Genomic DNA, 16585 nt, shown 5'->3' with positions numbered 1-16585 from the left:
CAACTTCGGCGCCCGCCCCGTCGCCACAGGCTCCTCCCGGCCGAGAGCCAGGGGACGGCGGCGGAGCAGGAGGATCGGGTTTGGCGACGGCTGCTGCGTCCTCTCCAAGAGCGGGGCTGGCCTCCACCGCGCCCGATCCTCTGCGCTCGCCGCGCTTCTCGGCGGAGCAGGTCTCGTGCGTGTGCGAGGCGCTGCTGCAGGTGGGCGACCCCGGCCGGCTGGGCCGCTTCCTGGGCTCGCTGCCGCCCGACGCCGTGCCTGGAGGCGCAGGCGGGCGAGAGCCTGGCCAAGGCGCGCGCGCTGCTGGCCTTCCAGCGCAGCGACTTCGCCGAGCTCTACCGCCTGGTGCAGAGCCGGCGATGGGATGTGGGAGCTCGCTCGCTCGCCGCCCCGCGTGTGCCTATGTGGGGCACGTTACAGCCCCGTGACGTCAGCGCCACGCAGGCAGCCAGGCAGGCAGACGGCGAGAGCCCCGCGCTGGGCGGCCTCTCCTCGCCGCCGCCGCCCCGCCTCTCGCCGCCCGACTCACCCGCCTCCCTCCCACGGCACAGCAGGCAACCTCTCGCGGCACACTAGTGTGCCGCGGAACACCGGTTGGGAAACACTGACCTAGCCAGTTCCTCCTTCCCCCCTCCCCATGAGTACCTTCCAGGTGACAAAGGGGAGTTTGCAGTTTCCTGCCCCCAGAGGGAAGAGCTGATTATTGTCCTTTGTTTCAGTCCCTGCTGAATCCACTCCCATATGCATAGGACCATCAAGGTTGTCATGCCAACTGGGTAGGGCTTGGCTGCCTTGTGTCAAGTCTCCCCCCTTTAATAGCCCTTCCTTCATGGTGTAAAATAAAAGTGGAAAGGTGCAGATCCAATGTATGGGTGATTTTCTATGAATTTATAACAGAAGCGTCGCGTATGTCGTGTGTGAGTCGTGTTTGTACAAACTGAATGATGTACAATCATTGTACAATCATTCAGTTTGTACAAACTTCACACACACTCACACACTACATATACCACGCTTCTGTTATAAATTCATAGAAAAATCAACCATACATTGGATTTGCACTGTTCCACTTTTATTTGACTCCATGAAGGAAGGACTACAAAATGGGGAAGGTTTGATACAGGCCAGCCATAATCCCTTCACCATCCCAGCACATCCACAGGAGCCCTGCCCAGTTGCTATGCCAACCCTGATGGTCCTGGACAGAAGACCATCAAGTTCACAAAGAACTTGCATATGGGAGTGGATTCAGCATGGACTGAAACAAAGGACAATGATCAGATCTTCCCTCTGGGGGCAGGAAACTGCCAACTCCCCTTTGTCTCCTGGAAGTGACTCATGGGGAGGGGGAAAGGGGGAACCAGCCAGGTGACAGGACACTCAGGTTACCACCACAACTCCTCCCTCAACCCCTCCTTTCTGTAATGTATGCATGATGTTTCTGGGGGTGGGCTTGACCTAGAGGAGGGGAATTTCAAAAGTTTTTATAAGGTCTTGCACACCATCTTTCTGGGTCTTTCCTCTCTCCTGCAAGTGAGGGGAACACCCTGTTGCAACAGTTCAATAAAGGCCAAGCCTACAGGCTGCTGATTTGCTCCAATTTACTCTGGTTGGTGTCTTTGTTTTTGTCCAAGGGAGCCCTCGGATTTTTCCGGTAACACCTGCAACACCCCCCCCCCAAACACATGCTCAGTTTGTTTGAGCATGGTGCTGATAACACCAAGGTTGCAGGTTCGATTCCTGTATGAGACGGCTGCATATTCCTGCAGTGCAGGGGGTGTTGACTGGGTGATCCTGGGGGGGGGGGGTCCCTTCCGACTCTGAAAAGAACATAAAATGTTACTCAGCTAAAGGCCTGGCAGAAAAGGAATGTACATGATATAGTGCAGTAAGTGGTGTATGACACTCAATCTTAGGGTTGTGGGTTCGAGTCCAACCTGAGCAAAAAAAAAAATTCCTGCAGGGGGTTGGACTAGATGACCCTAGTGGACCCTTCCAGCTCTACAGTTCAATGACGGACGGAAGGTGGGATTTAAGGAAATAAATGGTAGCCTGGGGGCTTGCTGGGCGCCCCTCCCCTCCAAAAAAACCCCAAACATCACGGAAAGTACCGCACGCAGAAGAGTTAACATTTGCTCTGCCCCGCCGTCCCTGATTGGGCAACGGAGTTCGAACTCCCCAGGCTGAGCCCTTTCCGACCAATGGGAAGAGGCAGGCAGCCTCGAATTTCCAGAGCAGCAAGTTTACTCGCCATCCGAACTAACATCGAGCTCAAAGGTTTGGCTTTGCTCGTCTGTATAAAAGCGGAGCGGGAGAAGAGTAGCTTTAAAAAATCACCATTCTTCGTGCACTCTCTTTTGCCCTATGCAAAGAAGGCAGCGCGAGGTGCTGAAAATTTTTTATAAAAGGCACCCCCTTTATTTTTATTTATTAAATAGTTATTAAATATTATTTATTAAATAAATAAATATTTATTTTTATTTTCTGCCTGACTCATTATGGGATGGAGAAGCAGTAAATTAGGCAAGGTTTGGGTGCAAAGCTCCTCATCATTTTAATTTCCCCACCCCCCACATGGCGTCTCGAGTTAGCAGGAAAATAGGGGGCAAAAAACACAGCCACGCGGATCCGCCTTGCAGCCAGGAGAGCGGCTCAGTTAAAAGCGTGTTTGTGCAAAAAAAAAAACCCCAAACCCTGCTATTTTATTGAGCTTCCATGTGCCAGTAAGCCTCCCCGACTCTCCAAATCTGTGCTCGGTATTAGCCTTGAGCCCCTATGTGGATCCCTAGGGGAAAGCACTAGCGCCCTTGAGCATGTGCAAAGCGCCTCCGCCCTTTGGGAATCGGGTTATATGCTTAAGCGAAATACAGTGTGCGGAATCGTTGCAGCTCGTAAAACGGAGGCTTCCGTTTCTCGTGCGTATACAGCCCTGCCCCATCCTAGCCAGCCAGCCTCCTGCGTAACCAGCGCCCGGGGCCGAAGCGGAAAGCTGCTCTGCTGCGGCTACTGCTGCCGCCCATGTGCTTTCGCCCTGGACCACCCAGCGCGCCGCGCCTCCCACTCTCTCACCCGATTGGGCGAGAGGTCGCTTGGAACGTCGGGAGAGCTCGGCTGCTCTGGCCAATCGCAGGCGCAGGGAACGTCCGAACTTTCGGAGCGGATCCCAGAACGTTTGTGCGCTCCCACGAGACTCCAGCGCGCAGGACAGGTGAGAGCCGGCGTTGCGTGCTCACGGAAGAGATTTTTTATTAATATTTATTTCATTTATATCCTTCATTCCTGCCTGGGAGGTTTGCAACTTTAAAATACTGGAACAAAAAGGTGGTCTAAAATGCAAAGGGGGAGGTGGGTTTTTTCCTTGGCCTTGAGTTTTTTCTCCTCTCCCCTCACCCACGTCAGGAGATTTGTGGGATTGACTTTGTTTTTTTATATATTTCTAATATTTAAAAAACTAAAGATAAAGAGCATAAAGAAATACCATTGCAGCAGGTAGAAAGCAGTTCTGGGGTTCAAGAGCTGAATAGATCACATGGTCCTTCCACCTAAAGATCTGTTCCTGATTCTGGCAGCTCCCCCCCCCCCCAGTTCATTAGTTTAAATTGGGGTGGGTCATCATTAAACAGTTTGAATCTTGAAATATTTGCCCATCTACTTCAAATCAACTAGCAGATCCTGCTCTGCACGTGTCCTAATTTGAGAATCGGTTTTTTCGCTCTTTGATTCAGAGGCTAAGAGCATGGGTAGGCCCGGGGGCCAAATCTGGCCCAATCGCCTTCTCAATCCGGCCCGCAGACAGTCCGGGAATCAGCGTGTTTTTACATGAGTAGAATGTGTGCTTTTGTTTAAAATGCATCTCTGGGTTATTTGTGGGGCATAGGAATTTGTTCATTATTTTTTCCCCAAAATATAGTCCGGCCTCTCACAAGGTCTTATGGACACTGGACCGACCCCCTGCTGAAAAAGTTTGCTGACCCCTGGCTAAGAGGAACCTGCGGGTTAGGATCGGGGAAATCTCCAGGCGTCTCACAAAATGGGGCAGTGGTGTCACCTGTATGTTTAGGGGCTAGATGTGTTGCCCACATTATTTTGGAGGATCCTGGTTTAACTAGCAACAGGTTTCCTTGCCACTCCCAAATAGTTTGGGACTGGAATGAGCTAACAAATAAATCCTGTGTTTTGCCAGCTGTTGTACTAAAACAGGCCCCATAGGTAAATGTAAAGGGACCCCTGGCGTTTGCTCCAGTCGCGGACAACTCTGGGGTTGCGGCCCTCATCTCACTTTACTGGCCGAGGGAGCCGGCATACAGCTTCCGGGTAGTAATAATAATAATAATATTTATTTATACCCCGCCCTCCCCAGCCAAGACTGGGCTCAGGGCAGCTAACAAGCAATAATAAAAACAAGTTGATTAAAATACAATTTAAAAAACAAGATTAAAATACAACATTAAAACATTAGGATGCAGCCTCTTCACAGGAGGAGAAAGGAAAAAGAAAGAGGGGGAGGGAATCAAATTCTAAGCCAAAGGCCAGGTGGAACAACTCTGTCTTGCAGGCCCTGCGGAAAGAAATCAGATCCCGCCGGGCCCTGGTCTCATGAGACAGAGCGTTATACCAGGCCGGAGCCAGTGTTGAGAAGGCCCTGGCTCTGGTTGAAGCTAATCTAACTTCCTTAGGGCCCGGAACCTCTAGGGTGTTGCTATATATGGACCAGGAGAGGCAGTGCCGTAAGTATGAGGGTCCTAGGCCGTGAAGGGCTTTAAAGGTCAAAACCAGCACCTTAAATCTGAGCCTGTACTCCACCGGGAGCCAGTGCAGCTGGAAAAGCACTGGGTGAATATGCTCCCATGGCAGAGACCCTGTGAGGAGCCTTGCTGCAGCATTCTGCACCCGCTGGAGTTTCTGGGACAGCTTCAAGGGCAGCCCCACGTAGAGCGAATTAAAGTAGTCAAGCAAAACTATTGGCCAGCATGACTAAGCCGCTTCTAGCGAACCAGAGCAGTGCACGGAAACACCGTTTACCTTCCCGCTGGAGCAGTACCTATTTATCTACTTGACTTTGATGTGCGTTCGAACTGCTAGGTTGGCAGGAGCAGGGACCAAGCAACGGGAGCTTTCCCCGTCGTGGGGATTCGAACCGCCGACCTTCCGATTGGCAAGCCCTAGGCTCTGTGGTTTAACCCACAGCGCCACCGGTGTCCCTAAAACAGGCCCCATAGGCAGTTACTAATCCTGTTATTAAAAACAAACCAACCACTGATTGATTAAGGGGATCCTGTAGTCTAGTTCCATCCAGCTAACATAACTCCCCTGGCTGTTCTAGAGAAGGAAACACGCAGTCTGCATTGGAGATCTCAAATGAAACTGATAATTTTGTCCTTATGCTTCAGGGGGAGGTAGCCATGGAGGCCGAGGGTGCTATTGAGGGGCTCCTCGAGGAGGCGACATGTTCCATCTGCCTGGAGTACTTCATAGACCCAGTTACAATCGCTTGTGGGCACAACTTCTGCCAAGCCTGCTTTGACCAGCTTTGGGAGGACCCCAACGTAGACTCCTGCTGCCCTCAGTGTCGAGAGAGGATCAAGCAAAGGAACTTCAGGCCAAACCGTCAGCTGGCAAATATGGTCGAGATCGTCAGGAACTTCCAGGAAAGGAAAGGATTGAAGAGAAAGTGGGAAGAGCCCCAGAGGCAGCAGGCACCAGGGGATGATCAGGCACCAGGGGGTGTGGTTTGGGACCGGTTGCACGCTGACCAGGGCCACACCGCGTCTTCTATAAGCAAGATCTCCGTAAAATACAAGGTAAGAAATCGATATGGCAGGTGGGCATAGGAAATGGCTCTGGCTCGTTTTTTGGAGGGTTCTGTGCAGCCCTATGAGTTTCCCCTGGAGTAAAAGGTCATGCAAAGATTACGCAGGAGATGGATTAAGGATTAAATTCGTAGATTAAAACTCAAACCTCTTATCCCACACGTGTGGGAGAAATACAAAAAGGAAACACGCTGTGGTGATTTTTTTAGCATAGTAAAACACCTTTTTGCCGGTTATTTTTATTGACTTTCCATAATTTATAACAAATTGTCTCCAGATTTTTTAAAAAAATTAAAAACTGACTCCCCGCCATGTCCTGTCTATTTTTCTCCCTTCTTTGCTGCTCCCAATACAATAATCTTTCCAACTATCATTTCAAAATACATTCATCACATTGCCCTACACATCACCTGCTCAATTACCTGTTTTTCTATGGCTTTTATACCTTGGTATAACCTGTCCTCAAAATAATAATTGAGTAAGATCCTCTTTTATCTATCTATAATAATCATTAATCAATTTTGAAACACAGTGAGATTTACAGCACAGTGAGAGCTGCAAGACTTCTGTAGTCACTTTAACCCAGGCATGGCCTAACTCGGCCCTCCAGATGTTTTGGGGTTACAGTTCCCATCATCCCTGATCACTGGTCCTGTTGGCTAGGGATGATGGGAGTTGTAGTCCCAAAACAGCTGGAGGGCCGAGTTTGCCTAGGCCAGCCTTAACCAGATGCTCAAGTCAGTCGCTACAAGATGCCTAAAACCCATCAGGGTTGGCATCAGCTGGATCTGTGAGGTCATTCCAGATTTGGGGAGGTTCTGCATAGAACTCACGTATTTTCTCCTTTCCAAATGCTGGCACAGGTAAGACAGAGACTCCACTTGGTTTCAGACACTAGGGGGAGCAGACAGTCCAGCAAATAGTCAGGTCCTAAACTAGGATTTTATATGTCAATGCAAACATGATATGTAAGAAATTTCAGAGAACTAGAAAATGCACTAGCTTAAGTTTTAGGCAAGGAAATCTAAGAAAACATGACCTGCGCAGGCGGCATAATTTGGTGATTGAATGAAAAGTACAGTCGTACCTCGGGTTACGGACGCTTCAGGTTGCGGGGTTTTGGGTTGGTTTTTTTTTGGTTACGGACGTGCTGAAACCCGGAAGTACCGGAACGGGTTATTTCCTGGTTTTGGCGGTTGCGCAGAAGCGCTAAATCACGCTTTGTGCAGAAGCACCGAATTGCAACACATGCAGACGCGCTGCTGCAGGTTGCGAACGTGCCTCCCGCACGGATCACGTTCGCAACCCGAGCGTCCACTGTAATGTGGAATAGGCCGTGATTGCAGGAAAAGTTAAAAATGTGTTGTGTTGTGTTAAAACAATGTGACACAGCCGTTGCATGCAAAGATTGCAGCGTTCAGGATTAAAATTCAGCTGCAATTTAAGTCTTGCCGCCTCTTCTTTCCGAGATGCCTTCAAAAGAACTGGCAACGGATGCTCAACCCCACCTGAACACAAGGCCAACTAATTATATGCAGCGTGTATCAAGTTTCCCAGCTGTAAGGCAGTTCAGATTAAAGTTAAGGCTGGGGAAAACCAACCCCAAAATCAAATCAATCCAAGAGATAAAGTCCAAGATGTAGGGTCCAGGTAAATGGTAAGAAAAAATATGTTTTTAAGTAAAACTGAAGTCTTGAGCTCAACAGAGGCAAAGGAATTGGAAAAATAAAATGGGAAACTCCTGACTCTCTTGCCCAAGCAGGGTAGCTGAAGAACAACTATGAGCAGCATTGATCATAAAGAAGGGGGGAAATTCAGATACGTATTTAGCAAAGGTAAAGGGACCCCTGACCATTAGGTCCAGTCGTGGCCGACTCTGGGGTTACGGCGCTCATCTCGCTTTATTGGCTGAGGGAGCCTGTGTTTGTCCGCAGACAGCTCTGGCGAACCAGAGCAGCGCACGGAAATGCCGTTTACCTTCCCGCCGGAGCGGTACCTATTTATCTACTTGCACTTGACGTGCTTTCAAACTGCTAGGTTGGCAGGAGCAGGGGCCGAGCAACGGGAGCTCACCCCGTCGCGGGGATTCGAACCACCAACCTTCTGATCAGCAAGTCCTAGGCTCTGTGGTTTAACCCACAGCGCCACTAGTACACTAGTAAAATATGTATTGCTGTCGAGTCTGGGGCCAGAAACTAACCAGGTTTCCCATTAAGTGTCTAACATAATCCATATCAGACTTTTCAGAATACAGGGCCACAAAGGGAGTGTGGATGACCCTCCAGTTGTTGATGAGAAGCATAGTTAAAGTCACTGGTCCTAAACTGACCCTCGGCTGACTCTCATTTTCCACCTCTGCACTTCCTTTGAAATCTTTCCTCCCCAGGCGCAGTTAGAAGCAGAGAAGCAGAAAATCAGATCCGCCGTCCAGAGAATGCAGGTATTTCTCCGGGCGAAACAGCGTCTCTGGCTAGGTGAGCTGGGAGATCTGGAGAAAAAGATTTGGAGGAGGGGTGAAGGAAACTTTGCCGACCTCTCTGGGGAGCTTTCCCGACTCAGAAACCTGATCGTGGCGACGGAGGCGAGAAACGTGCAGCCATCGTACCACGTCTTCCAGCCCCCGAAGGAATCCCTCCAGGTGAGGCTTAATGCAAAGGTGACTTCCAGGTCTCTTGAACGAAAAAGAAAATGAACCTGGGTCCATCCATTTGTTTTTCCACAGGTCGGTGGGGGTGGGGAATTCTCACTTGAACGAAAAACAGCCCTGTGTTTTTCCCTGCCTGTGTAATTGACACCCGTTTATCTTTTTATTTTTATTTTTCAGGACATCAGAAGAGCCTTAACGAGGTATGTGGCTCTTTTTTCTCACACACACCCTTTCTGCTTTCCTGCGGAAGAAATTTGCTCCCTTTGGTGGGTTTCTGAAAAGCAAACAATAATGTTTCCTTCCGTGTTGTGTGAGGTTCATTTCTTTGCTCTTTTAATTTGGTCTTTCTCCCCCCAATCCCCTTTCTATCTAGCCTTGCTCACACTCCTCCTTTTTCACCCCCTGTGAAACAACCTTGGTGTTCGTTTGGGGGGCAGGGAACAGATTTCTGTAAAACAGGCCCACGTAAAGGCACTCTGGAGTACAGTCAGTCATTAGAAACCATTTCCTTCCAACGGCAGTAGATGAAGGTTCTGGAGTTTTATGTTCTCTGAAAAGGGTGACTTCTCTACAACCTCACAATCAGATGCCCTTCAGATACCTAGGAGGGAGTAGTGGCCTTTTTACCTTTAGACTTAAAGGTAAAGGGACCCCTGACCATTAGGTCCAGTTGTGGCCAACTCTGGGGTTGCGGCGCTCATCTCGCTTTATTGGCCAAGGGAGCCGGCATACAGCTTCCGGGTGATGGGGCCAACATGACTAAGCCGCTTCTGGCGAACCAAAGCAGTGCACAGAAAGGCCGTTTACCTTTCTGCGGGAGCGGTACCTATTTATCTACTTGCACTGGCGTGCTTTAGAACTGCTAGATTGGCAGGAGCTGGGACCGAACAACGGGAGCTCACCCCGTCGCGGGGATTCGAACCGCTGACATTTTGATCAGCAAGTCCTAGGCTCTGTGGTTTAACCCACAGCGCCACCCGCGTCCCTTCACCTTTAGACTTAGTCCTCTGCTATACAGTCGTACCTTGGAAATCGAATAGAATCCGTTCTGGAAGTCTGTTCGACTTCCAAAACATTCGGAAACCAAAGCGCGGCTTCTGATTGGCTGCAGGAACAAAATCGTTCAAAAACCCGGAACACTCACTTCCAGATTTCGATTGTTCGGGAGCCGAGGCGTTTCAGATCCAAGGTACGACTGTACTTGGGATCCTTTTTATTGAAGCTGCCATGGAAAGAACATGCAGACATGTTCATGTGAAGTGCCTGCCCTGCCGCTGGGCAATCGGCCCCTGCTTTCTTCTGCGCTGGTGTTTCCATTTTGGCCAGGCCAGGCCCACCTGCTCTTAAACCTGTTGCCGCCTGCGGAGTAAAGACTCAGGTCGCCAAAAAAGGGGCGCCTGCAATGTCCGGTGACTCAGCACTTTGAAGCCCCGCAAATGCACCAATGATCAGCCAATTGCCTTCTGTGGCAAACACCAGATTGTCCTCCTGCCTAAGGCAAGTGTGGGAGACTGGGTCTAGGCCAGTGGGCCAGGTCTTTACCTCTCTCCGCCCCCCGTGACCCCATTCTGGCAGGGGGGTGGTCTTGGCCACCCCCTTGTCACCTGAGATTGATAGTCATGGGACTCATTTCCACCTGCACAGTGTGAAATTAAACCACGTGTGTGCCATCAGCTGGTTATTGGGGCTTCAAAGTGCTATGTGTGGCCTGCTAGCACCCAAGTATCTTAACTGCACCTCTGTTGATGTTTGCTTCATCCTTTGACACACGTATTTCGTTCTTGGCGCTGGGCCTTTGCTTCTCCCTTCCCTGCAAGCTTCCTAGGCAATTTTTATAACCAATCTAGATGGTTCTCCTCCAGGGTGGACAGGTGCTAGAGGAGGAAATATAGGAGGCTGTCCCAGTTCAGGATGAATTTGACCGGATTAGAAGCAGTTGGCTCAAAAGATCTCAGGCCGCGAAACAGTAGTTTAGGGCACCTTCCCGATAAGTACATCTTGAGTAAGAGCTCAGCCCTCTCGTTTAACGTTTCGAAAGCTGTACGTCTGCTGCTGTTATTTAAACTTGACCGCGTTCCCTTCCAGGTGTGAGAAGAAAGCATCCGAGCACGAATCGGACCTTTCTCACTGGTGGGACGAGACGCTCAAAATCGCCGTGGAGAAAAGTTCTGCGCTGGAAAAGGCTACGGAGAAGTATAAAGGTACCGCCAAAAGCATAGCAGGGTTTCCTTTACTTGCTAAACACAAAACACAGTTGCTTCAAGAAGGCCTCTCTCTGAGCCCAGAGAGGGCTTTCAGCTTTCATAGTCCTTGCTTAAAGTGCAAGTTCAAAGCCCTGCAAGTTTAGTCTTCTATTTCTTCTTCACATGTCTTTCCATTTCTGTCTTCCAACAATCCTTCTCCACAGTTCTGCGCCACACAGTACCACAGAATGCTGTAATTGGAGCTTATGGTATAGGCCAGAACTACGTGCCTGACCACACAGGAACAGAGATAAGACAGTCATGAGTATTCTGCAGATGCACCCTGGAAAGAAAAGCATTTTGTACCAACTTATGGAGAATTAACTCACTCCTTAACCTGTCCTACCCTATGAGATTCCGCAGAATGTCTGAGGAGACATCTCAAAAAAAATCTTTTCCCCCTTTGGTTCTGCATCAGCAAAGAAGCAAGGTTCTGCTTATAATATCATGAAGCCAATTTGAGGAGGACAAACTGGTGTATAAGTGACCTTACCTTTAAACCTCCCCCTCACCATTCCATTCCGAAAGCTGTCCATTTCTTGTTGAAGAAGAGAAACTTTCAGAGCCAGGCCCACCTTTTTCTGCAAGGCGGCATACCGGGACGCGGGTGGCGCTGTTGGTTAAACCAGAGAGCCTAGGACTTGCCAATCAGAAGGTCAGCGGTTTGAATCCCCGCGACGGGGTGAGCTCCCGTTGCTCAATCCCTGCTCCTGCCAACCTAGCAGTTTGAAAGCACCTCAAAGTGCAAGTAGATAAACAGGTACCGCTCCAGCGGGAAGGTAAACGGTGTTTCCGTGCGCTGCTCTGGTTCGCCAGAAGCGGCTTAGTCATGCTGGCCACATGACCTGGAAGCTGTCTACGGACAAACGCCGGCTCCCTCGGCCTATAGAGCAAGAGGAGCGCGCAACCCCAGAGTCGTTCACAACTGGACCTAATGGTCAAGGGTTCCTTTACCTTTTACTATATCAGAACACAGTGTTTCTCCTAGTCAACAAGAGATCAAAGCAACATTTGTTTTGGGAAGCTTAAGTGAAAATGCACCCGATTCGCATGGAAAGTGTCGCCTCTTGCTGCTTCAAAGTCCTCCTTGTGACTTGGCTTCCCTTTCATCTCCTTGCCATTAACCTGGCCTTCAGATTTAAGCAGCAAAACATTATTGCAAGCAGCATAATCTTAATTTTGAATTGGGTGGGGCAGCCCAGGGGCCACGGTCCCTTATGGCCATCTTTCCAGAGGCAAAAGCAGGCAGAGCAACGAACGTTAATTTTGTCGTTGGTACAGAAGGCTAGTTTCCACACACCTTCGTGGATCCTTTTCTAACCATCCCCCAGACAAGCAGGCAGGCATGGTTAGAGTTCAATGGCACGTTCCAGGCAAAAAAACTAGATGAATAATAATAATTTACTATTTATACCCTGCCCATCTGGCTGGGTTTCCCCAGCCACTCTGGGCAGCTTCCAACAAAACACTAAAATACAATAACCTGTTAAACATTAAAAGATTCCCTAAACAGGGCTGCCTTCAGATGTCTTCTAAAAGTCAGATAGTTGTTTTTCTCTTTGACATCCAGTGGGAGGGCGTTCCACAGGGTGGGTGCTGCTACTGAGAAGGCCCTCTGCCTGGTTCCCTGTAACTTGGCTTCTCGCAGCAAGGGAACCGCCAGAAGGCCCTCGGAGCTGGACCTCAGTGTCTGGGCAGATGACTAGTAGAGGATGTGTCCTGCTGAGATAGAGGCCTGGAGGTGGCTGCTGTTTTTAACCTTTGGACACAATGAAAACTTTCCTGTTTTCCTGTGCTTCCAAGCTTAACACAGGCAATTAAGAAAAGGTGTTTCTGAAATATTTGATCTCTGGTTTCAAGTACTAACCTGGTCTTCATTGCGTGTGTGTGTGTGTGTTGTTTGTGGTTGGAAACTGCTTCAGCCTTTACCGTATGGTATAGCAATCTACAAATATTTTTATAAGTAAACACGAAAAGGTGCTGATGTAATAGCACAGTCCTATATGTGTCTACTCAGAAGTAAACCCCACTGAATTTAATGACAATCCCGTTTAAGGGAGTGGGAACCTGAAGGTGAAACTGCTGCGATTCTTTGTTTGCAAAACAACTTCCTGTATATATTATCTGATTGATTTATTTTTCTGTCTTTTCTTCTGCATCAGCATCTCTGGAGCAAGTTCAAGACACAGGTAATTCTCTCAGACATTTTGGATGGAAGAGGGGTGTTTGGAGGAGCCACACAGCTGCATCTAGGAAACCATTTGTGTGGTCCATGGGGGGAGGGGGACTTCCCACAGCAATGAATTCCAACAGAAAATCAATTAAAATGCTAAATTTAGTTGCACTTTAACGTGAGATGTTTTTATTGCACCAACACACGTTAGGATAGTCCGGCTTTATCAAAAGATCCTAGGGTGTTGTACAACATTAAAAACATTTTACAAAACCTGGTACAAAGCATAATAATAATACAAAGCAGAAAAGCATAATAATAATATTAACAGGTCCCTGTCCCCCCTGAGCTTTAACAGACCATAGAGTAAAAATAAAAAAAATTCCTTCCAGTAGCACCTTAAAGATGTGTATCTGAAGAAGTGTGCATGCACACGAAAGTTCATACCAAGAACTAACTTAGTTGGTCTTTAAGGTGCTACTGGAAGGAATTTTTTTATTTTGACTATGGCAGACCAACACGGCTACCTATCTGTAACTGAGACCATAGAGCATTTAATGGTCAAAAGCCTGGGTAAAGAGGAATGTTTTTGCCTGTTGCCTGTAATGATGGCACTAGGTGAGGCTCCCTTAGTGAAGGAAATTATCTTGGAACATGGAGATCACAAGGGAAAATAAAGTAATCCATTTCATATCTCAGAAGGTGGTGGGCTTTCCTTCCTTAGAGTTATTTAAGCAGAGGTTGGATGGGCACCTGTCATGGATGCTTTAGTCGACATTCCTTCAGGGAGGGTCCCTTCCAACTCTACAATTCATTGAGAGGGTTTGTTTTGGTTTTAGTGCTAATCTGTCTCCAAACTTGTCACTCTTTCCTCCCTGCCGCAGCTCCTCTGATGCAAGACCTGAACAAAGGTAACTCGGGGAATGATTTGGATAACGTGGGGGTGGGAGAGACTGGATGGTTCTTAGGACCGGAAGAGGGCTGAAATGGGTAGAGAAGCAGCAGGCTTTATGAAGGCTTAGTCTCAGATTGCTTGGGGGGAAACGCTGGAGAGGAGAGAATGTGGAAGGCTGTGGGGAGGTGGGGCTTTTCGTCTTGGCAACAGATCCATGGAGTGAGACCCTAGTGGGGATGAGCTGCTGTGTTCATTAGGCCGGACGCCCTGCCAAGCCTGTGTAGATAGTGTGATTTACTTCCGTCTCGCTCCTGACACCGCCACCCGGCATCCTCTCCCCTCTTTTCTCCTGCAGTGGATGTCACCCTTGATGCAAATACCGCACATCCTTGCCTTACCGTCTCTGAGGATTTGAAGAGTGTGTGGTGGGAGGTGGAGAAGAAGAAGAAGGGGGGGAAGAAGAAGAAGAAGAAGAGCAACAACAGAGGGGCAACGGGGGACCTCCCAGACAACCCAGAGAGATTTAACGGGGAGCTCTGTGTGCTGGGCCAGGAGGGGTTCACGGCAGGGAAACATTGGTGGGTGGTGGAGGTGGAAACCTGGGGGAGGGCAATGTGGGCTGTGGGGGTCGCCCGAGACACCATGAGGAGGAAAGGCGTTATCTGCACCCATACGAACGAAGGGGTGTGGGCGGTGGGGAGGTTTTCCCGTAGCCCATCTAGGCCTTGCCAGTTCTTTGCTTTCACCTTCCCCGCACCAACCCCTTTGGCCTTGGCAAAAGATCCCCAGAAGATCCGCGTGTCCCTGGATTACGAAAGGGGTCAGGTGCAGTTTTCTGACGCCGACACCGACGGTTCGATTTTCACCTACCACACGGGGTCGTTCTCTGAGGAGAAGCTCCGGCCCTTTTTCCAAGTGAGGAGCTGCGGGACGGCTTTGAAGTGCTGGCCTCGGAGCCCTGCTGCCGTGAACGGAAATGATAACGCCAGAACAGCGACGGGGAACCGGTGGTTCTTGGATGAAGTTAGACTCCAACGTCCACCAGCCGCGGAAGCGTTCCACATTGATGAGGGATGGTGGGAATTCTGATCCTGCAACGTCAGAGAGGACCGCAGGTTTCCCTGTTCCTCTTCTGTAGTTGTATAAGAAGCCAAGGAGGACCACAGTCTAAATGGCAGGATTTCCAGTTCCTCATCGCAGATCTTGGAATATTCCACCTGCAAAATATTCCACCTGCAAATGATGTAGGCTGGTTTTGGAGTCGTCTTTGTGTGGCTGTACCTTTGAAATGATCATTTATTGAGATAAAATAAAATAAAAAGAGGAACAGGCTCTTTGTGTTACACAGAATGATTCGGTATGTTCAGGCTCAACACAGTTGCTATGTTGAGTCCCCACCCCAACCCCACTTTTGTGTGATTTATAGGCACAGAAACTCTGCCAGGGGAAAAAATGAACCCAGCCAGGGAAAAATGTATGTACAGTGGTACCTCAGGTTACATACACTTCATGTTACAGACTCCGCTAACCCAGAAATATTACCTCAGGTTAAGAACTTTGCTTCGGGATGAGAACAGAAATTGTGCTCTGACGGCACGGCAGCAGCAGGTGACCCCATTAGCTAAAGTGGTGCTTCAGGTTAAGAATAGTTTCAGGTTAAGAACGGAGCTCCAGAACGAATTAAGTACTTAACCCGAGGTACCACTGTTTAAAAAAGAGTTCCTGTATGCCAAAAATCATGTTTGGGGCAAGGACTCTTGGTGAGAGAACCCCTGCAGAGATTTAAAGTAACAAAATATGCAGCAAAGTGAAATGTGAAAATATATGTTGTTAGACCTTGAAAATACACCATTCCAAAATTTCCCTCTTCCTCCAGCCTAAGAAAAGGCCACACTCTTAGCAAGTTAAAAATTAGTTTACAGTGGTGCCTCGCAAGACGAAATTAATTCGTTCCGCAAGTTTCTTCTTCTTGCGAGTTTTTCGTCTTGCGATGCACGGTTTCCCATAGGAATGCATTGAAAATCAATTAATGCGTTCCTAGGGAAACCGACTTCAGACCAGGTCCGGGGACAGTCTGTCCCCCGACCTCTTCTGAAGGCTGGGGGGGGGGGACAAGGGCTTTTCTTCCCACCCCCAGCATTTTAAAAAACCCCGGGACAGCGGAGGGCTTCTCCGCTGTCCGGGGCGATCTTAAAATGCTGGCGGGCGGCATTTTAAAATCGCCCCGGGACAGCGGAGGACTTCTCCGCTGTCCGGGGTGATTTAAAAGCCCCTGGGAAGGCAGGCAGGGGGGACAAAGACTTTTGCCCCCCGCCAGCCTTCAGAAGAGGTCCTGGACCTCTTCTGAAGGCTGGCGGGGGCGAAAGTCTTTGCTCCCCCCGCCTGCCTTCAAAAGCTGTCCGGCCAAGGCTTCGCGGACCTCTGCCGGCATGCCGAAGCCTGCGCGCGCTGACATTAGCGTGCCCAGGCTTCGCGGAGCGCTCCGCCGGCAGCGCTGCCGCTGCTGGCGGAGACTTGCCTGCATCCCGAAGCCTGCGTGAGCTGACATTAGCGCCCCCAGGCTTCGCGGAGCGCTCCGCCAGCAGCGGCAGCACTGCCGCTGCTGGCGGAGACTTGCCCGCATCCCGAAGCCTGCGCGCGCTGACATTAGCGCGCCCAGGCTTCGCGGAGCGCTCCGCCAGCAGCGGCAGCGCTGCCGCTGCTGGCGGAGACTTGCCGGCATGCCTCTCCTGCCTTCAAAAGCCGTCCGGGATAGCGGGAAGCGCTTCCCTGCTATCCCGGACTGCTTTTAAAATGCTGGCGCTGGGGAGCAAAGCC

General features: G+C 49.7%; 1 protein-coding gene across 1 annotated transcript; it reads left to right on the top strand.

Moving 5' to 3' along the window:
• Window positions 1–2246: 2246 nt before the first annotated feature.
• LOC310701359 (zinc finger protein RFP-like) lies at window positions 2247–15246 on the top strand. The gene is made up of 8 exons (XM_083492126.1): window positions 2247–3208; window positions 5391–5801; window positions 8197–8448; window positions 8635–8657; window positions 10543–10658; window positions 12863–12889; window positions 13758–13784; window positions 14124–15246. Exons 1-8 carry the CDS (start codon window positions 2852–2854, stop codon window positions 14855–14857), a joined length of 1947 nt encoding a protein of 648 aa, XP_083348252.1. The 5' UTR covers window positions 2247–2851; the 3' UTR covers window positions 14858–15246.
• The last annotated feature ends 1339 nt before the right edge of the window (window positions 15247–16585 follow it).

Source organism: Podarcis liolepis (assembly GCF_965112155.1).
Source record: "Podarcis liolepis genome assembly, chromosome: 2".
In the NCBI taxonomy this organism is placed as follows: Eukaryota; Metazoa; Chordata; class Lepidosauria; order Squamata; family Lacertidae; genus Podarcis; species Podarcis liolepis.
The sequence above is the reverse complement of the archived record's forward strand: the minus strand, read 5'-3'. Positions and strand labels throughout refer to the sequence as shown.

Coding starts and splice junctions, on each gene's coding strand:
- LOC310701359 (XM_083492126.1), top strand. CDS start 2,852: ATGCTTAAGCGAAATACAGTGTGCGGAATCGTTGCAGCTCGTAAAACG. Junction 10,659..12,862: donor GGCTACGGAGAAGTATAAAG/GTACCGCCAAAA, acceptor CTTCTGCATCAG/CATCTCTGGAGCAAGTTCAA. Junction 12,890..13,757: donor GGAGCAAGTTCAAGACACAG/GTAATTCTCTCA, acceptor TCCCTGCCGCAG/CTCCTCTGATGCAAGACCTG.